This window comes from Tyto alba, unplaced genomic scaffold (genome assembly GCF_018691265.1).
Source record: "Tyto alba isolate M040663 unplaced genomic scaffold, T.alba_DEE_v4.0 Super-Scaffold_10, whole genome shotgun sequence".
In the NCBI taxonomy this organism is placed as follows: Eukaryota; Metazoa; Chordata; class Aves; order Strigiformes; family Tytonidae; genus Tyto; species Tyto alba.
Window position 1 is genome coordinate 17,349,817 of NW_024881262.1, and position 27,707 is coordinate 17,377,523.

At 35.5% G+C, this 27,707-nt stretch overlaps 1 protein-coding gene across 3 annotated transcripts in view; it reads left to right on the top strand.

Annotated features, from left to right (window-relative positions):
- The window catches only part of SLC9A9 (solute carrier family 9 member A9), a 208,675-nt gene that overhangs the window by 41,703 nt on the left and 139,265 nt on the right, over positions 1 to 27,707 (top strand). For all 3 annotated transcript variants that reach the window (XM_033005451.2, XM_033005452.2, XM_033005454.2), the window contains exons 5-6: positions 5,720 to 5,835; positions 14,038 to 14,143. In XM_033005451.2, coding sequence (XP_032861342.1) covers positions 5,720 to 5,835; positions 14,038 to 14,143 — 222 coding nt within the window. The remainder of the gene's footprint in view (positions 1 to 5,719; positions 5,836 to 14,037; positions 14,144 to 27,707) is intronic.

Genomic DNA, 27,707 nt, shown 5'->3' on the forward strand with positions numbered 1-27,707 from the left:
ACTCTTGCAAAAAATAAGCTTCTGTTGAGCTGCTTCTAAAGCTCTTCCTAAGCAACTGGATAGTTTCTTGTGTAGTAATTACTCTGCAAAGTTCTTAGGAGAGGGCTCTTTTTTTTCCCCATACATTTAAACAGCAGCTGGTTCAAGAACATCCCAATCCCAGAGTAGCCTTCCTAGAGAGCAGCCTTACCAATAAACTCGCTGGAAACCTCCAGCAGTACCCAGACAGCCAATGTGCTTTCCAAACTCCTTTGCTCAGTGCATGGCTAGTAGCAGCAGAACTGTGGTAGTGAAAAACCCAGGCCTTTTACATACGGAGATTCTTCAAGCTTTAATTCAGTCTAGCTTCAAAAATGCAAGGACAACCTAATGTTCAGAATCATGCCTTGCAGAGTTTTTGTTCTGGTTCTTCAGTGTCTGCTATTTACTTTAATTTTTTTGTCAGTCCAAAGTTTATTTTGCATTGTTTTACTGATAGATTTGATGTGGTCTACCTGCCAATTCATACTGGAAATTATGGTAATTAAAGCTCAGTTTCCCAGAAGATGACTCGTACTTCAGCAAGTCAAATATTTATATGGTATCTCCTCTACTGTGTAATGACAGCATTGTATGTAGCATTTTTTAGAGATGAGACACTTTGTAAGTGCCAGACTTGCATAATCTGGAAAATTCTGAATTCTCCTGTGTTTTATTACATTACTGTTTTTTTCTTTTCCTGTTGCAGTGGCAAAATACTTTCTCTAGCTTGATGGGATCCTCCCCACACTTTCAAAAAAAAATATGTTTGGGTGTAGAAAATGTCAGCTTTCCTGGAGAAAAAGTAATCTGAGTTTCATTCTTCTTTTGTATTACTTTATTAATGTTCCAGGATCCATGACTAGATCGGTTATTCACAAATACTATTTGCAGTACCAAACCATCACTAAGTCCAACAAAGCAACTTCAGCAACTGGTTATTACTGATCAATTCACTTGCCGTTTCTTTCTAAAGTATAATGCTTCTAATCATGTAGCTTCTGATCACACAAATAAATTGCTGAATTTGCATATTTATTCACAATAAGAACCTGATAAGGAGACAGGGCAATCCCACATCAACTCCCTGCTCTGTATTGACTGTATGTAGCTCTTTGAACAATCATATATTCCTAGGTGCAAAAAAAGACATGGTTTGGGACATTTGATCACCTAGAAGAATGCAGAGCTTCAAGTTACGTATACAAAGCTAGAAGGACAGAGCGGAAAAGACTTAGACTTCAACGTATAGGCTTAAGCTCGGACTCCCATCACCAAGGATGAGGACACAAATCACCTGATGCCACATCACACTTTCACATTCATGCACTTTCCAGCTGTTGAGTTTAATGAATAATGGGTAATGATACAGAAGGTGGAGCAACTTCTAGGCACTGGGAACCTAGAGTCTCTGTTCGGCATGTTCTTAGTATCTAGGAAAAATGAAAGTGAATGAGATGAAGCAGGGTTTGGAATCTGAGGCTCACATGTCTTACTCTATTAGAGTTGAGTGAAAAGGGACTGTGAAGTGGAACCACCTCTTTTTCATTCAGCTCTGGTTTCTGTGAGGGCATGATCTCAGCATCTCTCTAACAGATCTCACTGGCAAGGCAGGTCATTCACTAGTTTGTAAATCCCAAAGGATCGTAAGAGAACCAGTGTGTGCATTACATAGTGCTGGACAAGCCCCCGAAAAAGACCTGCTGGAAGTGAAAAGGATTTATATGGATGAAAGTTAAGACAGCAGCTCTGAGGATTCAGATTTTCAACATAAGCAGAAGTCTCCTATCTTAAGTCCTTTCATAGATCTGTGCCTCATTCTTTTTGTTCCACAGAATACTACTTGCTAGTTCATTTTAGGAAAATAAAAGAACACTATCTCAAAGTGGCTAATACTATATTCTAAATGATGCACATTTCCCAGCATAAATGCAAAATCCAGACACATACAGAAAACAGCAGTTACTTTATAAAGTTTATTACTGGACCAGTATCATGTAGAACACAGAGACAAAGGTCCCATAGTTTAAGGGGCAACCACTTTCCTGAAGAATTTACACTATAGATTAAAAACAAGATTTAAAAAAGTATATGGTATGAAATAAAATTACTTTGCAGGTGTATTTTAAAGTTAAGATTTTCAAAGTCTCACTGGAAAGTAGGGTTACATTAATTTGCAACTCAGCTTCTATTTTCTTTATGCTGCCTTGAGGGTCTCAGTACTGATATTCTAAAATAAAAAAAAAAAAAGGCATTCTAGATTAGTAAAAAAGTAAAAAGGAAAGTTAAAATGATGATTTCACAGGCAGGATCCAGAAAGATGGAAGTACCACCCTACTAAACAGATTCAGAGCTCCTAATAATGTGAACAAGATTTGTGTTGACAGCCTACTCTGTGTCAAAAGTGAGCACTGGGTTGGGAATGCATTCTAGCGGGACAAGAACATTCTTGAAGAAATTCAGAGTCAGTGACACTTTCATTTATTTACAACTTTGTAACATATTTTAATAATATTTTTTTAACATATAGATTAAATGGATTGTTGAAGATGAATAAAGCAATCAGATTTGCTGAACTTGGTGGGTGTAAACTTGCTAAAAATAATCTAGATTTATCAAATGAAATTACAGCATCCCTAAAAATCAATAAGACTGTTTTTTTTTCAATTCTAGTTTATAATAGAAATAGGGGCATTAGTCGAGGTGTTTCCCTGGGATTAATGTCCTACTGTCATTGGGGTATGCTTTCCTCATTGGATTTGCATTAAGAACAGTTATGTTTTGTAGTATTGGATGATATTCAATATCACTATCATTTGGAGCTCAGGTATCCAGCTGAGATCCAACTTTTCAATATGCAGTAGAAAAGTCACACTATATCATCAACTAGTACTCTAAAAAGTGTTGGTTTTAACATTTCTCATAGATAAATTGCTTTATTGTTTAAATTTTACTATATATTAGACTGTCACACCTGAATAATCTCTGTCACTGAAGGCAATGATAAAGCCAGAGTAACATTTTTGAACAATAAAAAATTACAAGCTGGATTAGAGGGGTTAGAGTCTGATCTCAGTTTTACCGGTCTAAAATGCAGAGTAACTCCTGTGATTTATAACTGGAATTTCTCTTAGTTCTAATCTGTAAAACTGAGAATGAGATCTGATGTCATGTGCAGATTAACAAAAGCAATTTTATTTAAAATGTAAATTTAAATAATACTAAACACATGACATACTCAGCTTGTGATATATCTAGAGAAATACAGTAAGGTAAATTCCCAATTACTTAGTGGATGTGTGAGTATATCCTGTATTACAATGAATTTATTAAATTGTTTTCCTGAGAGCAGACTCTCAGCTGTTATAAACTGCCATAGTTCTGTTAGTTTTACAAACATCAGAGAACTTATTCCAGTTCAGAACTGCTCTTTGATTTCTAGTTTTCAAAGCAGCTGCTAGATGAACTTTTTGTGTAGTTTGGAGAAGATGACAAGAAACAAAATTTTGACATGACTGGAAAAATATAATTGAAATTAAATAAATTGTTTCTGTTTCAAAGTTATTGTAAAGTTATTTAAAGTGAAGGGAGGTGTTTTCATTTTGAATAGCTGTGTCTAGTAAGAAATCACAGATAAATAATGATTATTCATCATTTTAATGTATTACCTTCACTAAAAATATACAGCTTTTAAAGGAAAGATAAAACTGTGTGTTTTAAAAGCTAATTTACAATAGGAAATTATTTCTGTGCGTGATTGCATGTGTTAGATGGAGGAGGTACAAGTACAGATTCTTGTGTTTATTTAAATCTGCAGCTATCCAAGTCTGCACTTAGTTGGGTTTATGTTTGAAAAACTGGACCTTTGCCATTTTAGCATTAGCAAAATGTATTGAGTAGATGATTAGTTAATAAAATAATAAAAATCAAAACAAGACAAAAACCATAATATTCTGAGTTTGCTGTTCTCTTTGCTGGATGAGGGTTAACATCTTGGTGATTAAATGAGCACCATTGCTTAGTCCGATTTTCAGTTTTATATCCCTTTTCATTGCAGCCAAGAATTGAATAGTATGTGAACTGAGACCAGGTTCTGTAAGTCTTCTACTGTACTAAACTCTATGGCAAACTTAGACCTCTTATGTCAGTGAAAGACTCCTGAATCCAATTTTGTCCAGTTCATGTGCAACTTTGTACAGACAGGAAGCAGAGACCTACTGAAAGTACTTAGTAACATATAAGAAACAATGCTAAAGACCAGGATGATGTCTGCAATGGGTGTTTAAAGAATTATCATAACTAAATTTGCCAGATAGTCTAAACAATTTTATTTATTGTTTTAAATTATTTTTAACTGAGTCAGAAGAGTATCTCTGGTCAAAACCGCAGTCAGGTTTGGGCAATTATTTCTAAAAGGCATGCATTACTGCTGACTTTTGAGACTGTTGCAAATCAGGATAGCAGCACCACAGTCCGTTTTTGAAGAACTCACTCCTTAAAGGAGATATATTTGTGCTGAAGATAGAAAGACTAATGTCACTGCATGGTCTTGAATCATTATTCTTTGGGAATGGAGAGAAAGTGAGCTCATCAATCAAGGAGACCCACAGCTGGATAAATTGTTTTAGAACAATCGGTGACTGTTTGCTAGGCATCTGATGTAAATACATACAGAAATACTTAGGACCATTGGGGAATTCTGTGGTGACCTATCTGCTTCCCTCTTAGTGTAATAAAGTTACTACAGAAAAATCTACAGCTTGGTAAAGTATCTGAAAACAGTTTGTAATTAACTCTTAGGCTGTTTGTTTAGTAGCACTTTATCTGTCACTCAGATCTTCTGTTTTGTGACTACAGAAACATCTTAGGAATACAGCTGAGGGCAAAATGTAGCTATGTATGTGATTGCATGTAGCTTTGTTTAAATGATTTTTTAAAAGCGTAGTTAGAAGAAGACAGTTGTCAATTTATGTGTTGTGTTTATGGAAAAGGTATTGAGTGCAGTGGGGGCTTTTTTATTAACTAGATTGGAAATGTACAAAAAATTAAAAATCTATTACAGGTTCTAACAAGTGAATTCGTAAGGTTTTTGTTAGAATACACATCTCTGATAGCATTACCTAGTTATATAAACCAACGATAACATTTCCTGTGAAACTAGTGAGGATTTATCGGTGCATTTTGAAGTGTGACTTTGTTGCCTCACTGTCACTATGAGTTGTTAAATGTCTGTCTTGTTTGGTGACCTTATCCGGAACTTTGAATACAGCTAACATTTAAAAGCTGATAGAATAAAACAATTCATTTGAAAATATCAGAGCAAGTCACAGAGCTGATAGTAGAACTGCCTTTGTTTAAATGTCCTACAACATTAGACAAATTAGTCTTAATAATGTTTTTTTAAGCTTACATTATCTTTCCTTTTGAAAAATAAACAGCTAAAAGCATTGTCCTCTGCTACCAGATGATGACAGTTATTCAGAAAAGTCTTTGCTTTGGAATTGTTGGTGACATTTCAATACAATACTTGAACAGTTGAGTGGGAAATAGAATTTTTATATGATAGCAGTTTATGTTCAGTATTCACATGATACATTTATTTAAAAGAAGTTGCAGAGAATAAGAACCTGGTTAGTACCGTAAATTAAGCATAAGTGTTATATACTCTGTCTGAATGCCTGTCTTATCTTTCCCCTGACAGCTTGATAATGTATGGTTTTGTGAAGGCCACGATACACATTGGCCAGTTAAAAGTATGGGAATTCCACTTCACTGACTGTTTATTTTTTGGATCACTGATGTCTGCCACAGATCCAGGTAACCATTCAAAATAAATTACTTTTGAAAAAGTCAGAGGAGTAAATAAGAACATAAGAATTGCACGTGCCATAGCAATGTTCAAAGTCTCTGTTATTGATCTTTTTACTCCCATAGCTGTTAAATGTCTGATATTCTGATAATCATAAGTCAAATGGGCTCCAGAGATCCCTTGTGTTTGTTTTAGTAACTGGTTTACCTATGTTTAGCTCAAAACTTTATAAATCAAGTTGCTGAGGAGATTGGAAAAATACTGTTCTCCAGTCTTCAGGACACCTACCTGTTTATTGCTGATCTAAGAACTGCTGTAATGCTGGAGCCTCATAGTTAATAATTTAGATATTGCATTCATGTGTGATCTAACCCAGTTTAAAGATGTGGGGAACATAGCTTTCAGATTTGGCCATATAAATACTGTTTATAAGATATCAGTTTGATAATTTGACAATTTGAATGCAGTGTTTCATGATAAATGCAGCTCCAGAAAGACAGATACCAACAGGTTGACAAATTTGCAGATGTGGGCCTAAAGTTACAGAAAATAACAAGTCTGGGAAATAGACTTAGTAAATTTTGGAATCACAGAATTACAGAATCTTTTAGATTTTAAGGGGTGTCTGGAGGTCTCTTCTAGTCCAACCTCATAATCAAAACAGTGCTAACCTCAAAGTTAGCCTAGGTTTCATAGATTTGTCCAGGTTTTGTTACGTTGAAAATGTTAATAATACTCTGATATTAAAAGGAAAGTATTGCTTTTTTGCATTTGTGGAACAACAGTGAAAGAGGAGATGAAAAAAAGCATTTTTTGGTATGTTATGTACAAAGAGACAAAGTCAGCAAGGGTACATTGGATGTGCACTAAATTTTCAGTTGAGCTGTTCCTGAAAGTGGAACAGAAAGCATTTTGTGATGCACATGACATGCTGCATTAGTGTTAACTACCCTTGAGAAGCTTCTGTGAGAAACTTATGAATAAATCTTTCAAATTCTTAGCTATTAAAAGAAATGACAAAAAGCAACATTGTTCCACAAATTCGTTCCATACTTTAAACAAACCCTCAATATTTAACAAAATACTTTGAGCTTGTGATTTATCATTCTGATGGCTTAAAAATATTGTGTAAAACAATTTATTTCCACAAAACTGGTTGTTCCAAGGTAGCTGTAAAAGCTGCATCAAATTATTATTCTCCAATTAATCTAAGCATCCAAAATGCTGCCACTTATAAAATGTCCTCACTACTTTAATAAGATTCAGCACATGGTTGGAGCCTATCCTCAGAGCAAGAGAAAAACACAGAAACAGAAAGCACAAATAATACCTAGGAAAATAAATTGCTTATGGAATAAAAGGTTGCTTACAGCGTCCACATATATTTCTTCATTGTGCTATGAATTGAGTTTTGCAGTTGGCTTAGTTTCTTTTCCCATTTTCCAGTCCAATACTATTTAGTTTCAGAAATGAACATGTTGACTTACAAGGAGAAATACATAAGACAAATGCACTGATTTTGATTATAATAGTATTAAATCACCACTGATTAATCTGGAACAATCATGAGGGAAAAAAAAAGAGAAGTTCCTCTTGCACTGGAAGGAACAGTGACAAGGATTACTTTTCCCAGATTTTTAAATAAGCTTAAAAAGCTAACACTGCAGTTGAGAAAACTGCTTTTAGTGTGACAAACTATAACTGATTAATACTGTTGTAATTACTGTTCTGCTTATGTAGTGTGTCTACGTGTCCAAGAGTTTTAACGTTCAGTCTTGCTTCCTGTTATGTATTCACAATATTCTAAGTTGTTTCACGTTTTTACTAATCTTATCCATAAATTTTAGTCCCTTAAAGACTTAGAGAATTTTGAATGAAATTTTTGCTTACTTAAATGGTAGACATTGCTGAAAATAGTTCATTGTGTTGTAGTATTTGCTAGTGAATTATAATCTGAAACCATATAAAGAGCTCATCGGAATTCCAAAATCAGTTAAAATATGGTCCCCTGGAGGACTGATACATACTAGCGCATAAAATAATCAGTCAGATTATTTTACATGTGATATCCAGCTTTTTTTTTTTTAAAAAAAAAAAAGAAATCTCTCATAAAATATTGTTAGTGTTACAGAAGTAGGATAGAATAATAAATTACTGTCCTAAGATTAAATAATAAATTCCTGTCAGATTTGCTACCTGATTTTTCATTTAATTATTCCCTGTGTAGGATTATAAACTCATTTCAAAATTAGATTTAATTTCCCTTGGCTGTGAAAAGCAATTAAGTTTCAAAAGATGTTTAAAACTGATATGTTGACTTGACAGAAGTTGTTTTGATTGAGTTCCTTATTTGTAATAGTAAAAATGACTGGTAGGTGTTTACATGTTAAATGAAGAATTTTACTGCAAGGGCAGTAAACAAATGTATGCCAGCTAAAAGTCACTAATATTGTTAGGAAGAAAGAAATAATGTTACAGCACTCTGTAGATTTTAGCTTTGAAGGGTATTTGAAGATCTTTAATACAGAGATTTTTGCATAAAATTGGTTCAGAAGAATTGCTCTCAGATGCTATGGGTTCCCTTATATAGGAAACTAGCACTTGAACCAAGAGTAAGAAATGGATTTAAGACTGAATATACTTGGGTCTGTGTTTTGCATTATAGACTGTGATCACTAAGCATCTGTGCTACTTAGGGATGCCCTCAAAACACCTCTAGAACGAAAAGGTAGAAACTTTAGGGACAAAGCAAGGTTACTTTCAAATGAGTCATTCATTTTACAGGAAGTATATCCTTCCAATAATTTATCATTTTCAGCAGAAAAAGCTTCTAATTTCAAGACTTCAGGTGAGAGGTTTAATTTCTAAGAAATAGAATTTTTCCATTCCCAAATTTCCCAAATTCTCCCTTCATTAGTATTTGATTTATAATGCCAGACCAGTATTTATATTTTTCTTTATTCTGATCAATAAGTCCCATTTATGATGTAGTTAGGGAAATCATCGCTTCTTGTTATTTCATCTGCATAAAACAGCACAGATTTCACTGTTTTGCTGTTGAAATGGTTTTCCTTGTGTTAGTATTGCATTTTGATTTCTAATTTAACCTGAGTCTGGTAGTTTTTTGGTGTGATCCCACTAAAGGGGATGGAGCAGTTCCTCACTATGTTTTGGTACACGTCCCTCATCAAGAGCAGCGAAGAGACTGGGAAAAGGTGCCGGTGTGGGGACTGAAGCCCCCAGCCATCAGTCCCTGAGCATCAGAGACCTGCAAAATGAAACTGCCTCACGTGAGAGCACGGATAAGGTTATTCTGACAACAACTGTTCTCTGTGGTTGAAAGGCAGACACAGCAATAAGCCCCAGCAATAGGCTGCTTCAGGGTACCAGTGGTTGTAATGGAATAAGGTGAAGGACAGAACAAAACTGGCACACGAATGAAAAGATTTGACCTCTGCCTTAGCCACCAAAAAATAACTGAAAAGTACAACTCTTGCAGTTTGTCTTAGCTGTTGTTATTAACACATTCTATGCAATGACCTTCCAATCCAAAGACATTTCATGTACCTTTAGCACCTTTTTTTTTTTAACTTTTGACATTTCAAGCACAGAAAGCGGATTTACTTTTGCAAGTTTTGCTGAAGCACAGCAATTTCTGAGCTATATGAACTCCCTTACCTTTGCTCATATTGATAATCACAAGGCTTTTCTCTATTTGAAGTTACTATGGTTACAGCTGAAATGGAGTTGTGAGTTGCACTGCTGTTATTGATAAAATTGGATATTTATCAGAAAGAGCACTTTCTGTTTCTCGTAAAATCAAGGATTTTGCATTAAGAAGCATAATTTATAAACAGAGCAAGGTAATACATTCTATACACTGGTTATATAAGACTGTTCATAAATGTGTTTTTAATTAAATTATTTTTATGCTTTCTTCATATTCACCACTGAACTAATCTGTGAGTGGTGTGACTGATTAGTAGGGAAAGGAGACTATCATTGAAATTATAATTGTTATTTTTAGAGAAAAATGGTTAGGAAATATAAGTGAGATTTCTCTCATTTTATTCTCATTTGATACTGCCTTCCTAAAAGTATTTAGGTCCATGAGCTATAAAAGATATTAATAGTTCTAGTCAGAAGATTGAGGTACAGTAAAACCAGTACTTTATATAATAGTGTCATTTATTTTCTGAGCTTCCTTATTCTTTTCAAACATAACAGCAAAGTATTGAATACAGTTAGCTTAAGGATTGTTGTAGTTTCCTGATATTCCAGTTATACATACTTTTTACAGGAATTAATAACAATCCGATTTGTTTCTGCATGTGTCAAAAGATATTTTTCACAAACCAGCTCCACAGACACTTGTTCTGACTTGGGTACAACCAAAATCATACTAGGCTTAACATCTAACAGATGTTACCTCAGTCCATGAAGTCAAGAAAGAAGTGAATCTTATTTCTGTTGGCACAAGTGCAGTTAAAATCATAGATGATTCACTATTTCATGCCTCCCATCACTGAACTTTCTAATGAAGTTCACAACCCTTTCTGAGTCAGGAGCTCTGATGCCTGTTATTTCTATTTGTGTCAGTTTTGCACTGCCACAAAAGATGTTTATTTGCTGTTGCCCAATTACCTGTCCTTCTAGCCATCTAGTTCTCTACCTTTCTCTCTCTCTGTCCTCTTATGCTTAGATTTAAATAAAAGATAAAGAGATGCTGTGTACTTTAATGAGAAGTAGTTTAGTATTTTTATAATGCATATTGTATCTAATGAATTACAAAAGTCTTTGAGTAGTTACCACACAAAAACCAAGCCCTACATAGAGTTCTTTGAAAGTCCCTTCAGGAAGCCAGAAAGGCCATACTTACTGCAATGTAGTACGTATGATCTTTACTTAGATATGAAAGTTCTTACAAGTTAGATATTTGTGGTACATGATAGGAAATACTGCACGTTTACATTCATTCCCTTGAGTTTTAAAGTCATCCATCAGACAAAGCATGATATGACTACTTTGGACAATAATGACTATTCACAGAGTGTTATTCTATCCAGAGAGTAATTTAAATTACCTCTTTTCCATAGCAGAGTATCACATCCCTTTTAATATGCCCATTCTGAAATATATCCATAGATTCTCATAATTAATGAAGACAAATGTGATCTTGAGGAACTGACTAGACAGTGGTTGGCAAAACAAAGTGAAAATGTTTTATTGAACTCTTAAACAGGGTGGATGTGCTAAAGATTATGCAGTTCTCTGTTCTTATGCAAATACTATTTAACATTTTCATTAATGAGTTGGCTAATGCAATAAAGGATGCTTCTTTAATGTACAATGCTGAGAGGACATTGCAAAAACTTTGAAGGACATGATTAGAACTCAATGTGATTCTTGAAATGATTTAAAATCAACAAGGATAAATGTTACACTCTAGAAATAATCAACTTCATAGAGGATAAGAAATGAGCATTCAACATTGAAAAGGATTTCAAGTCTACAATCTGAAAATGAGTCATCAGTACCAATACATAGCAAAAAAAGGAAAACAGAATTTATTAACATGTTCTACAGCATCTTTTCACTCTATTTCTTGACAGCAAGTGTCAACTACAGTACTTGGATCTGATTTGGTGCACTGTATTTCAAGAAAGATATGGACTGATTAGAAGTGATTAGAGGGCTAGAAATCATTACTGAAAGAAGGAGATTGAAAGAAGTGAGTCAGTTTAGGGAGGATATGTCTGAAATTAATCTTTGAATGGGCAAAATGTTGCTGGAAAGAAAAAGGGAATAAACGTGACAAATTATTTGTGTCTCAGGCTAGGAATGGAAATTACAGACTTGACGAGCAGGTGTGGAGATTTCAGTTAGACACTCAGGAATAACTGCATTTATAAATTGTATGAATACTGAAGAACAAGTTAGTCTCCCCTGGGATTTACAGAACCAGCATTACTTCAGTTCTTTAAAAACAGATCAGATAAATATCAGTCAGCAGATGGAATGGCTGAAGCTTGCTGTATCTTGGGCCAGACAACCATACAGACAGAGCAGAGACCAGAATTCTTCAGTCAGGGACAGGCAATGCTGTAAAGAAGAGCCAATAACCACCACTGGGAATGGGAGAAACATCTGAAATAGAAGATACTTTCTGAGAACTGGGTGAACTGGGGACTTTCTCCCAGAAGAGGAAACTGATACGTTATTGTGCTGCCTGCTTTATTGTTTTGCTTTCATTTGAAAAGACTTTAAGTCAGAAGTTTTGGGTAGAATTGGGAGAGAAAGCAAGAAGAGAAAGATGTTTTCTTAGGAGGCAAGAGGAAGGAGAGGAATGTGTAGGCATCTGTCTAATTAGCTTGGCCTGCTACACATACATACCAACAGTACATTGGACTTTGATTACTGTTTTCTTTTCCTTCTATCATTATCACAGGGACTATTAATATGAGCCCAAACTAATTAGCTAATAATCAAAAGCTGGAAGTGGCAAATAGTTTTACAAAACATGTCTGTTGTTACGCCAATGACATCAAAGAATAGGTGACTAAATTGGGTCCACATTTGCACTTTAAGGCAGTATTGCTAATCAAGCAAAAACCTGAATATGGATATTGATGAACCAAGAAAATATCTTTTGCCAATAAAACTTCTTCCTACACCTTTCAGATGTTCTGGAGAAATAACCCTTTTACTAGTTCAAATTATAACTGCACTGGGAGTAGATGAGTGACATTACCGGGCTGGTTAAATATAACTAGCTAATTTAAATATAGCTATATCAGCAAATGTTCAGCTACACACATCTCCTAAATTGTCTTCTGTAGAATAACACATACAAAATTCTTCAAAGATAGCACATCAAGAGAGATCACTTTGACATAAAATCTCACAGGAGAACTGAGTATCTATTTTGGGTTTATAAACTGATTTTTAGATTACATAGATATTTAAGTGCCATTTAGAAAATCTTCTCAGTAATGATTTCAAAATTCCAATAAATGTTTTTAAGGCAAAGCATAATCACCTGTTCATGTCTTTGTGTGAATTATCAGCAGTCATCTCAATGTAAAAGTATATAATTTTCATTTCTGAAATGTCAGATGTTAGCATGGTATCCCAGAGGCACTCCTGGTCTTTGGGATTCCTGGACATTGAGGATTAAGTCAATTGCACAGTTATGGACTAGAATAAGCACCGGTGAAGCAGTGAGTTACCATGTAATTTTTAACCATACAAATAATTGGGGGCCTTTACATTAAATTTTGTTTGAAAAGAGAGAGCTCTGCTTCATCCATGCAAAGAGAGAATAATAACATCAACACAGAACATAGATAGCCTTCTTCATTTGGAGATTATGAAGTACTAGGTAGATCTTGGGAAGGATTGTGATGCCCTGTTTACAGGTAAGGAAACTGAGGCATAAAACAACTAAGATGCATTTTAATAGCTAAAGGACTTAGTTGCCTGAATATGAGCCAAATGTCTAAATTCCCTTGAGGAGGTGTGTCTAAATGATTTTCCCAACTTAAGTTTAAATTCAACACACTCTGTTTTTTCATATTGCACTGGTAAGCTAAAAATCAAATACAGCTTATAACTCAAGGAGAAGGAAAATACTTAAATTAATGATATGCTGAAGAAACCTTAAAATGGGTGACAAGTATCAGATATCCTGATCTGGATGGGAGAGCTTCATGGCTGCAGATGCGCTACACTTGAGGTGAAAGTGGATATGCTGCTGGTGGGACAGGGTATAAGGTTATTATGCATGTTCCTCAGTGAACATGCACAACAGATGGATAAGTGTTATTATATCTTTCTTAAAATAGGTAATCTGCTACTCTCATCACACACAAAGTTCATGGCAAAACCCAAGTCTTTTCAGCACTCTTATTTCTCCCTGGTCACAAGATCCTTTATGCACAGTAAAATATGCTGCAGCATTTTCATTTATACATGATTCTCTGTTTGAGAGGGAAAGTTTCTTCCGAACTCAGCTGAAGCACCAAAACTCATAGACTTGCTGGATTTAAGGATCTTATGTACTTCAGAAGATCCCCTTTAACTCACTCTTATCCACTTAAGTAATAAATAGGACTGAACTTCACAAAACTCATATTCTAACATTGCTTTATTTCTTGAATTGCCAGAGGAATATGAAAATAACAAACTCACTTTGCTTTGTCTCCATACAGTAACAGTCCTTGCTATTTTCCATGAGCTGCATGTGGATACAGATTTGTACACACTCCTGTTTGGAGAGAGTGTCCTGAATGATGCTGTGGCTATTGTGCTGACATAGTAAGTACACCTACCTCCTTTCTTAACTTAGTGAGATAATTACAGGCTTTAATTGCTGACACAATTCTCACTGACCTGGTTTGTGCAAGTATGGATATAACATTTGAAGATTTCATTACAGAGTTGTAGTTCTAGAGTTGCTCTTGGTTTGTTAAATACCAGAATTCCAATATTGTTAATGGCAACTGTGTATCCAGAATGAAATTTTAGTTCATTTTCTTCAACCTAGAAAGAAGTATATTCTGCAAAATGTGTGTATTTAATTTAATGATTTCTTTTCTCATCTAAACAAAATACGCTGAAAAAATAATGCTGAATGAGAACCTAGGACATAGGGCAACTATAAAATTGGATACAGGTTCTTTTTATTTTTTTCAGTCTATCATTATCCAATATTAAAACCACAAAATGGTACACAACAGCTCAGTTTATCTCCTTCTGCCTATTGAATCTGAGAGAGCTTCAGGTGATAATATTATCTTAAATTTATATATAGCTTTTTTATTCACAGGAATCCTCAGACAGATAACAAATGATGGGCCAAATCACACAAGTATGTGCTGTCCTAAAAACACAGATGCTAAGTACTTGATTAACAGGATCTCAAGTTAACTCCACTCTACATGTATTATATGCTTCCTGGAGCTTTGCTAGAAATACAAATAATCCTCTCAGATAATCTTAAAAGTAACAGAACTCTGCAAAATCAAATTCAGTTTTCTGGGACGCTTGAAGATGCTTCACAGTACGTCTCAATTCAGCGCTACCTTTCTCCTTAAAATACAGTTCCTTGAACTAGGATTTATACTGTCCTTCAGAAAAACAGATTTTTACAGAGTTTAAAGTCATTAAAAAATGCTTTATATTTTGTCTGAAACCCCACAGAGAAACTTACAATAGTTGAATCGCAAAAAAAACCCAAACAAAATTATTTCACGATGCAAAAAATTAGTATTCCTATTTAATTTATCATTCTCCAGTTATCAGTCTGGCTACATTCACCAACACTAACTCTTCACATTGTTTTCAGAGCAAGAGTAATATTTTCAAATGCTGTCAAGTGTCTAAGCACAGCATTTCATGATTAGATACAGCACGGCTGTCACATTCAGTGACTGTGGTTGGAATGTGTCACTTAGTAGAGCATCTAATACATCAGATAATAAAATGCGCAGAAGGAAAACTGAGCAAATAGAAACCTCAGTAGAGAGAACAGATAGAAAAGGATTAAAGCAGCTATTAGATTTAGAAAGAAGCATGTAGGTGACAAAAAGTCTGAGATTTTTTTTTTCTCACTCACTTGGCTTTGTTTAATAAAGACCTAGACTTTTATAGCTCATTTAGACTCTTCATCTGTTAGTGCCAGGTTCCTACAGTCTATGGAACAGTTAGGCTGTAAGCAACTCAGGGAGACCCAGAATATTTTAAGTGTCTCTAGCGCTAAGTCACTGTGATGTCAAAGCACATGGATCTCTTCAAAGGTGCAACTCAGCTGCAAAGCAAATCTAGAAAGAAAAGTACTATCCGATAGTACATAATTCATGAGTTTCTAACCTCTACTCTTCCCAGTACTCATCTAGGTTATGACCTTCAGCCTGCACATGGATACAGAAATCAATAGGAAGGATGCCTGATGCCAATGCCATCTACCTCCTTCTCATATTTTCTTTGCTGTACATGGGAGATTACAAGTCTTTTTTACTATAGAATCTCTTGTCACTGGAAAACTACTGTATTTTTCTCAATATTCAGTATGACTGATACTTCAATTTCTATAATGTACTTAGTCGTTTGTAGAGACTGAAGAGAATATATGGCATCATCACTTTCACATTTCATTAGTTTCTGGCTTGAATAATCAGCTTCTGCACAAATACAATGTTTCTGCAACCTAACATGATCTTCCTTCCCATAACCTTTTAAGTAAATATACACTGTTAAATGTCAGCTTTGGTGCATTAACAACTCACTAAACCAAACACAGTTTAAAAGAAGAATATTACTTTTCCTGTCACTACAAAAGAACAGCTAGTTTTTTTCTCTGCAACACATGCCACTTTTCAGGATGGTACAAACACAACATGTTCATAATTACAGTAATAGGGGACTACTTAAAAAGGTATGATGATAATGCTTACAAATCTGGAAAAGCAATAACAAGTCATTTTGTATACTCTGTAGTGGTAAACAGAAAATAGAATAGGGGAATACACAGTATCTTTCATCAGCTGAGAGAATAGCCAAGTGAATGTCTGCAGGAGTGAGTCACTGCAGGAAAGGGAGGAAGAGAAAAGAGGGAAGGCCTTTATGGCTGGCTGTGGCAGTTTGGCAAGGCAGAGGTAGTATGACTGTCGGTCAACAAGGCTTTATATCAATATCTCTCTTTTTCTTCAGCTTCTCCCTCCAACCTCTATTTTCCTGTACTGTTTATCCTTTAGTTTAAGAAGGAACAGCAGCAGGAGCAGCTACCCCTACATTTTTCATGTGGATTTAGTAAGTCACAAGCTGTGTGTTGCTGCAACAGTATGTTACAGGCACTGTGGCCAATTGCCCTCAGAAAATACTGATCAAACACCCAAGTTCTCCAGGTCAAATTAGCTGCTCTCCTATAGGCCATCTTGCCATACTGAACACCTGGGTGTTTGTGGTAATTGCAAGATTTAATTTATACTGTGCTATTTTAAGGTAATCCATGCAGGAGAGATCACTGTGAATCAAATTGACAGCAGCGGCTGCAGAAAGGCTGACAAGCTGTTGTGCATCTGGGAGGGCTCATACACACAGGGGCCTCGGTGAGCAAGGGTATTGTAGTTGGAACATGGATTGTCTCCTGCTTACAAATTTTCACTATTAGGACAAAAATCTCCTTTTAATAAAAAGTCTGTGAGAATTCTTACAGAAAATAAACATTTTGGAAGAAAATGGAGGATTTAAATATTCAAAATTAGTTATTTTTGAGCCTGTTTTATGTCAAGGATTCAAGATATTTATGAAAAATAATAACAGAGTCCTACAAGACAATACTTATTAGATGACTAAACTTGTCTGCTTTTACCCAGAAAAACCTATATGACTAATTATGGCACAAATATTTCCTATGTACTTTGTTTTCTAGGAAACTGGCTTGTCATCCATGTCACCTTTCTATGTCTATTTACTGCATAAGCTTTATCTGTAGAAGCATTTTGTATATGCTAACATTAAAATAAACAAAGAAAACATATGTAGGAAAAATAAGATATTTGATCTTCTTCTGAGTGTGTTTGAATATGCTTGTAGTCTTTAGGGTTAGAGTTTGTTTCACTATTTGGAATTTAATTTTAGACAACAGATTATGGCAACCTTTTATGAAAAGGTCTTTCCAATCATTTTTTTATTACAGCTTTTAAGAAATTATTATCAGTTCTTCAGATACACTGTACTTCATCATCAAGAAGTTTACCTGGGTTTATTCTGTAGCTTCCAGAATGAGAGAATACAATTTAAGATTATGTTTCTTGTATCAATGTATTGTAATATATACTGCATAGAATCACTTATTTTGCTTTCTTGAGGGTTGGTCTATGATGTAGTGAATATTTACATAAAAGTTTCCACCACTGTTTGTATCCTCTAACTCCTGGGTTTTCAATCTCTTCAGCTTTTTTGCGAAAATATTAACAACAAAATTTAGCTTACAAATGTTCCAGCCCACATAAAGCTGTTCTCTTAACTTTAAATTTAACATTCTGACATTCGATTCCAAGAACATCATAAAGCAGCACTTTGTTCAGTTTCGGATATACATAGACATTCGTGCTATAGGACACGACATCCAAGATGATCTATTTCATTCATAGATTTCAGACCCAGGAATGTTTATCATTGCTTAGGTTTGTAGATAGTACTTTACAGACAAATACAATGAACTGTCTGTGTACTTAGGCACTTACTAGCTGTGGACTGCATTCTAAAGATTAAAATTGAGAAACACCACAGTAACATCAGTTGGAGTTGTGTGTAATGAAGACTATAGAAGCTGGCTGAAAATTAATGATATCTGGATATTTTTGAGCAAATAAGATTAATCTCTTATTTTACTTTTATTCCTTTTTCACGGTTCTGCCTCCATACAATATATCACAAGTTGAAGAAGACGTCTGCATATATTCTGAGTGCACATGCTGTAGCTTTGGACTCGGCATAGGTTTTGCACATTTGCAGAGAAATCTGATGAAGAAAGTGTGGAAGAAGTTGTAGGAAAAGAATTGGATAGCTTGAGTTGTGGCTGCAAAGTAGCTGAACAGGTCATTATCATTGAGACAGTCTATCTAGCAGAGCTATTTAATCTTTCTCATGCTGAGTGCTCAGTGAGTGCAGGATATGGAAAGCAGTAATGAATACTGATATGTGTTCCCTGCTAACAAATTATCTGAGAGAACATTACATGAGAGATGTTTCCATTGTAGCCAACATCAGAAACGTTTGTATCATCATTATGTGAAAGACCTGACTTAATTTCTCTGCTGGCTCTGTACCATTACCCTGTGGGCCTCATGAGTTTCATCCACTTCCTAGAAGAGGCGGTAGTGTGGAAGTCACATGGGAAGCAGGGACTTCAACGTACGGCAGTGTCTTTCACAAGTAATCAAAACAAGCAAGTGGCAGCCAGGGGACACAGGACATGTAACATTGTGACATGTGTGATGCGGCCAGAAATAGATTTACTAGCTCTGTTTAATACATGAATGAAGTAGAAATCCTGGAGATAAAAAGTGTGGTTGAGGATCACACATGGCAGTGAAGCCAGAGAACCCAGAAACTAGCTGACATACAAAGTTAAGACTTACCATGTCAAAACGCTAATTGCCCTAGATGGCTTAAAAGTATAGATACTTCTAGACAGAGAGGAAAGTAATACTGCAAGCATAGTTTCCTTGTGAAGTTTGGCTTGACATTTTTAAGTACCTTAAATAGTATGTAAAGGAAGAGATTATAACCTGGGATGTTCGGAAGAAGGTGAAGAGGAAAGTAAACAAAAAATACTGGATTGTTTTGAAATGGATATCCTGTCTCTTTTGTAAAGCATCTATTGCTTGTATAGATTCCACAAAGTTCATTCATGCCTATTAGCTAAAATTAGGCAATGGAAGGCCCAGATTTTGACACAGTCAGGCTGTAAGGCTCCCTTGGCAAAAGCCTAGGACCAGCATTGAAAGGCTAAATTCTTATAACTAGGCAAGAACTAGAGGTGTAACAGATCCTGTTATTGTGTGACCCCTTACTGATAAGAACAGTATTTGTTGGCGAGATGCATATTTCCACTGATGCTCGCAGATCCAATATTGTTTCATGAATTCAGTGAGCCTCTATTGGTCAGATAAGATGGTCTGGAATAAATAGGTAACATTCTTTTTTTCTTTCTTTTTTTTTTTTTTTTTTTTTTTTTTCCCCCAAGAATCTGTGCTGGTAGAATGGTACAGCAATCCCCTTCTACATTAGAAGCTTCTATAGATTGGTTCAAAGATTTACCAAGCATCTTACCATGATGAAGAAATTTCATTTTCCAAAGTTCTTGGAATGTAATTTTTCTCTAACAACAGATATATTTCAAGTCCATTTTTCATGATCTAGCTACAGCATATGATACCATATCTGTCCTTGATAAATTAACTGTCCATAGGATCCAGATCCCTTTTTAATAGTTTAAAAGGCTTGAAATTTATGACAAATAGTTTGGAGATTGCCTGTTTCATCTTGCTTTTGTCTTTCCTTCTTTAGAGCAAACAGAACTTATCTGCTACATTAGGACAAAGGAATATATCAAGTATAAATTCAATGTGTTTGTGATACCAGGGAATAGTATTGAGGGGAAAAGTGGCAGTGCATATTGATAAAGGTGATGGTCAGTTTTACTATACCCAGTGAGGAAATCCCTTGTAAGAGTAGTTTCATGGCTCCTCTTAAATATTTCCAGGATGGACATGTGCCAACACGTCATAGCATACCTCTTCTCTGCTCAAATAATACTTTCATTCTAGTCTAGAAGTACCTTATACGAGTTAATATCACACTCAAACCATTCTTCCTTGGCAGAAGTTCTCCTGGAAGCTTGTATGGGGCTTTCTAAAAATAACATGACAAAGGTAACTAACACAAATTTATTGAAAAACAGTATCAATTTTCAGGGGAAATAAATCAGAAGCCAGAGTTCATCTCAGTTTGTGCTGAACACTCTCTCAGCTTTCTCAAGCAGTAATCCCTATAACTGCCTTAGGAAGTCAAGAGAACCCTTTCTGTCACACTGATGATTCTTACTGATAGGTACAGTCATGATAATACTAATTTTAGTTGAGTTCAGATCTCTTCAAAATATAAAAAAACTCTTTTCACCAAATGGATCTCAAATAGAAGATTAATAAGAACCCTTAAACCCCTCTGGTTTTAGTTAATTGTTTACCTGTATTTTTATTACTTCTGTGATTTTAATTCTGTTGTTATTTCATTGAACTTGAAGGCAGTTTACACAGAAGGAAAACGTATTCAGAGACTGAAGCAGCAGATATTTGACAAACATCAAATATAGGTAAAAATACTCAGTTTATGTTTCACTTTATCATTGACCAGGTGAGGTAATTATCCATTATCTGCAAGTGTTCTTTTCTACTTATCACAATTTCTAATTGTGATTCCTTGTGTATTATATATTAAAATCAGCAGTTCTATAAAAGACATGAAAAGATATTGTAGCTATCCTGCTGAATAATGAAGTTGGGAGCTGGGATTCACAGGAAATAATATTGGCTTTGAAAGCTAGGATGGGTGTCTCCTTGATGCATATCTCAGTAGATGTGAGGCTCCCTTTATGATTATTTTAAGCTTTCTTCTTTTGTCATGGACGGTCTCTAATTTGGATCCTTTGCCCTTCCATTTTTGGAGCATTATTCTGTATAGATTTTTCCACACTTTGATCCCTGAACCCATTGAATAACAAATTTTGCAGAGGAAAGACAGCTGAATGTTCTCATATTGTATTTTTCCCTAAACTGCATTTATAGTCAGAAAGTGGCCTTTAAAAGTGATATCGTGGGCTTCTGTATGTAGCATCTCAAAACCTTTTGTATCATGTAATCAGTTAAGAAACAAAGACTTTTATATCAGCCAATACTTTGTTTCAGTTTCTCCCTCATCTGTAGGTAACTGGGAATTACTCAGTCTGCTGGGAGTTATTCAGTCTAAGAACACGGTGACGTCTGTCCTCCTGTATCCCATACCTACTGCTGAGACTTATTAGGCATTGTTAGCAAATAGCAAAAAATATACTTGCTTCTGTATTGAGTCATTACATATGAAAAAGGAATGTTTGTTTCACTATTGCCCTTGTATTTTTAGCCATTTTTTTAACCACATATTAATGAAATTTCAGCCACTGGAGTGAAAAAGAAACTCATTTAAGTTCTGCTTATTTCCAGCGTGTATCTGAGTGCAGACAAGATGTTTTTCACACATCCTAGGCATATCAGTACATAAGTAATAGTATAAAAAAACACTTCTATTCATAAGTGGGCCCTTCCACGTGCACAGTTAATAGCTTTAGTGTCCCTACACATAAAACTGCTCGGCCTAGGTACTTCTTTTTCAGAAGTACATAAGCCTCATTCCTTGCCAGCTACCATACAAAGTGTGCACAGAGACACGCTTCTAACCAAGGAAGAAAAGAGGGAAACAGAAGCACCTGTGCCATCAGACAGCTGACAAAAATGTAAAAAGGATTAACACATGCCACATGTTTCTGTTTAAAGAAAATAGGTGGCATATAGATTTCTAAGGGTGGGAAGAGACGATGAAATGGAGATGAAAGAGAAAGTTGAACTGGTGAAAGCAACAAATGGAGATTGTGAGGGCATGGTTATAAAAAAGAAGCAAGAGTGGGAAAAGGCAAGGCATGGTGAGAAACAAAGATAAGGCATACTGTATAAATACTCATTGTGACAGTGATACATAAACCTGTAGTAGGACTTTTTAGAGGGAAGAACAATTTGTTTACTCATAGGGATGCAAGGGAAATCCTGATTATTTTTCTCTGGTGCATTTTTGCAGTTTTATGTTGTTTTGTTACAAATGGCTGTGTTTGAAATCCTTGAGTAGTACATCAAGGTTGTGCTCTGTAAAGAAACTGTGAAAAGTATAGGAATTAGGACAGACAGTTCTAAAGAGTGATGTGCTATAATCAGGTAATGAGTCTGAATTCAAAAAAGGAATGAGATTCTGCCAGAAACACAGGGAATTGCCCTCAGACCCTTTCTTTGTAGCTGTCTTTACATAAATTAATTTGGCACAACTGGAGGAGCTGAGGCTTCTATGAGCTCAGTTTGAGCAGTAGCAGGCTTAGATGGGTGGTTGCCTTTGCAAAACCTGACCTAGAACTTGCAGATCAAAGCAAGACCAGCACTGGATTACAACAGGCAAAGGAAGAGTTGTTCCATGGTGCTGACTTGCATGACCTTGACAAAGATTTAAGGATTTCAATGCCTCTGAGCTACAGATCTGGACAAATTACTAACTGGATCACTGGAATCAGACATTGCCTTATTCCAGATAAGTACTATTTGTGATTTTATTCCCATGAAGATTCCTGAAGAGGGATGACTGTAACACTGTGGAGGGGAATGAAATAGAATTACCTGAAAGAAAGCAAAATTCTGGATGGAAACTCAGCCTAACAGTTCCCCCTAGACAAGATGAATTTGGCTACTATTCCCAATATTGTTAGAAAGGCTTATATACCAAGCAGCCATTCAATCAGTCAAATAACAGAGTAACTTATACATTAATAGAGCAAGGAGTTAATTGTGCAACAAGTTAGTGAATCGTTTTAAAAGGTGGATGAGGAATCATTTCCATTTATTATTTCTATAATAATGAAATTATGGTTGTCCATCTGCTCTTTTTACCTTTGAGGGAGGGTTAGTCCCAGCTTATTTTGTTGATGATAATTAGAGTTTCACGTCACTGACCATCTGGAACAGATGTGAGCACTGGGAAACTAACCAAACTTTCTATTAGCAGGAACTTTAAAAGAGCTTTTTTCCCAGAATAGAGAAGATCCCACACAAAATGATAGTGTCCTTGCTTAATAAAACCTTTCTTTTTTTCTCCATGAGCCTTACTGTACAGACCAGTGCTGTGCTTAAATCAAGGATAAAAATGCTATGGAATATTCTGTAATGTTTGTTATGGCTGGAATTTCATAGTTAATACATGCTAACAGTCTTTCTAGCTGTAAGTTATCTAATTGGCTCTGGTTTGTTTATGCAATTTATTTGAATAGGCAGCCTTCAGTTGCAGTCTGCTAAGCTAGAATAGATTTCAGTGAGTACTGTTATGGAGATTGCCCTCAGGGATGTATGAAAATGTAGCTTAGTTCAAATCAGCTGTGAATGTCTGTACGTGTCATTTCCAATCAAATCAGACTAGCTGCAGGTATTTCTGTCCACTTATATACAAACAAACCGATAACATTTAAAAATATTAAATGCAAGCTCAGAATTAAGAATGCTACTTGCAGTGCTTGCAAATGACATCTAAGAGGCAATTATTTACCTACATTTTCCATACAAATGACCAAATTGGCATCAAAGCTTCTTCATTTCAAAGATTTCTATTGGGAATTCTTCACAACTGAAGTACACCCTGGTACGAGTCAGCTTGTTTTTTTGAGCTCTTCCAGATGTTTTTTCTTATCCAAATAAACTTTCTCTGGTGAATAAGACAGATTTTCTGAGACCAAGATAATTACATACAGAATCTAATTTTACTTACAGAGACAACTCACTTTTAGTTTAAAATGAACGTATTGATACTATTTCCCCTGAAGTGTTCCAAAAGAAAGCTCATTTCAAGCTCTCTGGATGAGATACTGTACATAAGAGTTTGTCTGGTACTTGCAGTAGATCAACATATTTTTCAAGTCTTCTTGGCAGGGAAGACAGAAGGTGAGTATCAGAAAGGTGAGGGAGACCTTGCCATTTCATTTACTGGGTACCCACCAATACCTATCCATTGATTAAATCCTTTCCAGAAATACAGTGTTGAAGAGTACAGCTATCTCAGAGAGGTTTTGTTACAACAGGATAAACTCCTATCAAAATTCTTTTGTTCTTTGGAGATCAGGTTGTGATTACATGAAAGAAGAACCCGTTCACAATGTGGGAAAATGGATTGCATATTTCCAGTGGCTACCCAGAAGCACTAGAAAAGACTGGTCTCTAGTTATCCCTCTCTGAACCCCACCACAAGCTATGTTCTTTTTCTACCATTTAATATTAATTTCATCATTCTAACCTGGTCTAAGTCCTTTTCTTTTTACTAACAGCAATGTCAGGTAAACTGGTTCCCCCCGTAAGCCTTGATCTCATAAGACTTAAATTCTTAAGCTACTGAGAGTGAACCAACATAACTCTACGTGAAACTGTTTTGTGTGTGCACAGGTATACATATATACTTATGTGTGCATGGGTAATCATCCATAACACACACCAAAATAATGCAAAGGTTATCAAGTACTCAAAAGTTACATAATGCCCCAAGATTTTCATGTCTTACAGAGAGGAGCTGAGAGGCACCTTCTGTAAACATTTTATTCAAATGTAATTTTTAGGTTTACTTTTTCATACACAGAAGCCTGCCTCTATCCATACCCAAGACAGTATTTCAGTATGCTTGTTTCACCTTTTGGATTAGGAACTTTAATGTTTTCAGAATATACTTCTGTCATTGAGCAAAGAGAGTAATTGATAACAGTAGCACGCAGCTGCCTTCCTTGAGTGCCAGGCACAGCAAGAGGAGAGACTGCATACCTTTAGCTACCACATTTCATAGCTACAGAAATGGTGAGACTCACCAAATGTCTATTCTTAGAATTTATGTCAATGGTTATAGAGCTCCACTCTCATTGTTTCCACCTGCTTTTGTTTTGGTCTCAATCTTATTCCTTCTCTCTCTGTTACCTTTCCAATAGAAAAGAGTCACCATCTTTATCTTGCTCTACCCGTTCCCCTGAATTGCATGACCTAGTCCACACCACTTCTGTTGCAGTCACCAGTCCTTTTGTCTCCCATCTGAGATGAAAAGAAATTCTTTCTAAAGATAAACTAGGACTGAAAACTCTTAATCCAATCTCCTTAACTTCCTAAAGCTAAGAGATAACCCGTCTTTATTTCTGATACACACACCTCTCTCATCCTCCATATTATGTTGTGACAAAGAGAGGAGATAATGAGAATGAGAGTGATGCTGCTGGTCAGTTCTGAAGGCTGGTGAAACTAGATGGCAGAGTTTGGGGAGCAGCAATTGCAGGAAAAAAATCATATTTAAGTTTTAGATGGCACACGCCTAAAACAAAGGAGATCTTAGAAGATTTTTAGGTGATGAAATTTATCAGATCTCTGCTGAGACTTATCAACTAAACATTTCAGAAACCCTAAAAAATTGCTTGACTTTGGCGCATTTTCACAAGGGTGAGAGACGCATGAGTAACAGATGAGTACTTTCCTCTTTCCTCCCCTTAGAAGTGACAAGTCTGAATTTCAAAGTCTATAGTGAGAAAGCTTTGTAATTATGTGGTTGCAAGGTTTCTGTCCAAGATAAGAACAAACATATTCTCTCTATACTGGTTCTGCAAAATGGCTAAATTTTAAAAAAATGCCTTCATGAAAAGTGGAAACACATGGAAATGTAGTCTAAATGGTATCATTTTGGCAAAGTCACAAACCACGAAAAAACAACACCCAAATAAAGTTAGGGAATTGCCTATCATGCTACAGGTGTGAGCTAGACTGGAAGACAGAAATAACTCAGGGCAGCAGTTGTTTGAGTGACCCTGAGAGAGGACAGTGTGGCAAAGCTTGTTCATATCTACTGCATTTAGGGAAAAGGGACTTAGGAACATTTCCTGTAAAGGCCATTGTACCAAAGAAAAAAATCCAGTCTTGTTATCAGTTTCCTCTTAATGAGTTTGCTACTTTGATGTTCCGTAACTAACTGCTAATTACAATGATCTACACATTCTGAATTTAATATACATATGTGTATGTTATTTGGATTCATAATGAAATTTCAGTACCTTTCTGGGGAGACCTAGTGACATTAGAATTTTGATTTTGAAAATGGACATCTAAATAGGATTAAAATCCCAACAATATATTGAATAAACTGACATTTGTAGTTTTTCCTTAGTGATTTCTCCATTACAAAATCTCACAAAAGTGAACAATTTTTTAAACACACTTTATTTTCGTTTTGTATCCTCATTCATTGCATATTTATATTCACTTAAAAGAAATCAAACAGTTATTCCTTTCTACTGATCTGTAGCAAGCACAGCCAGAAATGATAGTGAGAGAGATGAGAATAATAGAGTGCCTAACAGGCTGATGTTCTCTGCCTCAGACACAGTGGGAAAGGGTTATAGCTGGATTAAAATATTCCTGAAAATATTTCAGCCTCCTGGACCATTTAACAGTGTACATCTTTATTACAGTATTTTCATCCCTACAGAATAATGATAAAGGTATTTCTAAACCATCATTTTGGGATGTTCACAGCTTTATATTCTATTTCTAGAGTTGGCAGGACTTAGTCCATTTCTAGGAAAGTGTTTTTGTTGTGCATTGTTAAGTTGAGGTGAATTCAAAACCTTGTGAGGCAAGACTCCTTCATTCTAGTAATTATGAGGGTAATGAAGCCAGTCAGAATTATTTTCATTTTATTATTAGGTGTGTGTAAGCCTCGTGGAACTGCCTATCTAGGGAAAGTATCTATTTTAAAACTAAAGTGGTGGAAATTAGTGCGTTATACTAAATGTTTATCCGTAAGTCAACGGAGTCTTCACAAATCAAGAAGGAAAAACTGCCTGCTTGCCTGCCTATAATTTCTGTCAAATTTTCCACAGTGCACTGGATCTAGGCACCAGGTGATAGCAAATACATTAATTTTAAACAAAGGAAGATCTTACTTTACTCTTTTAATCTTACCATTAAGGAATAGTTCACAACAAGCTGCCAGTTATATGTCCAAGAATCTTAGGATATATACTTATGAATTACACATTCTTATCAAAGCAAGAACTCCCACCAATATACTTGTTATAAGGTCTCTTTGATTAAGTGATTTGCAGTATATTTAGGAATCTTTGGGGTTTTCCTAGGATTTTATTATGCAGATTATTTTCAAGATTCCCATAAGATTTTAGATTGCTCTTCAAGAGTGGCATGTGTTTATGTAGCACTGCTTAAAGTTGGCTTGTCATTTGAAACTCCTGTACCAGGAATAGGGAAATAAAGGCTGTACCAAGGGTTTGGTGAAAAATATTCCTGAAGATAGAAGTCAGAAATATGGAATATGTGTGTTCTAGTATTCCTTTTCTGGCTATAATCTTTAAGGATAAAAAGAATTTTTATCATTGTGATTGCCTTAGAATTTGGGACTGAAATTCTATCCATGTCATCAACTTCACTGCCTAACTGGTGAATCTTCCTCTTTGTTTTATTTTACCATGAGTGAAGTTGGGTAATCCTCCAGAGTA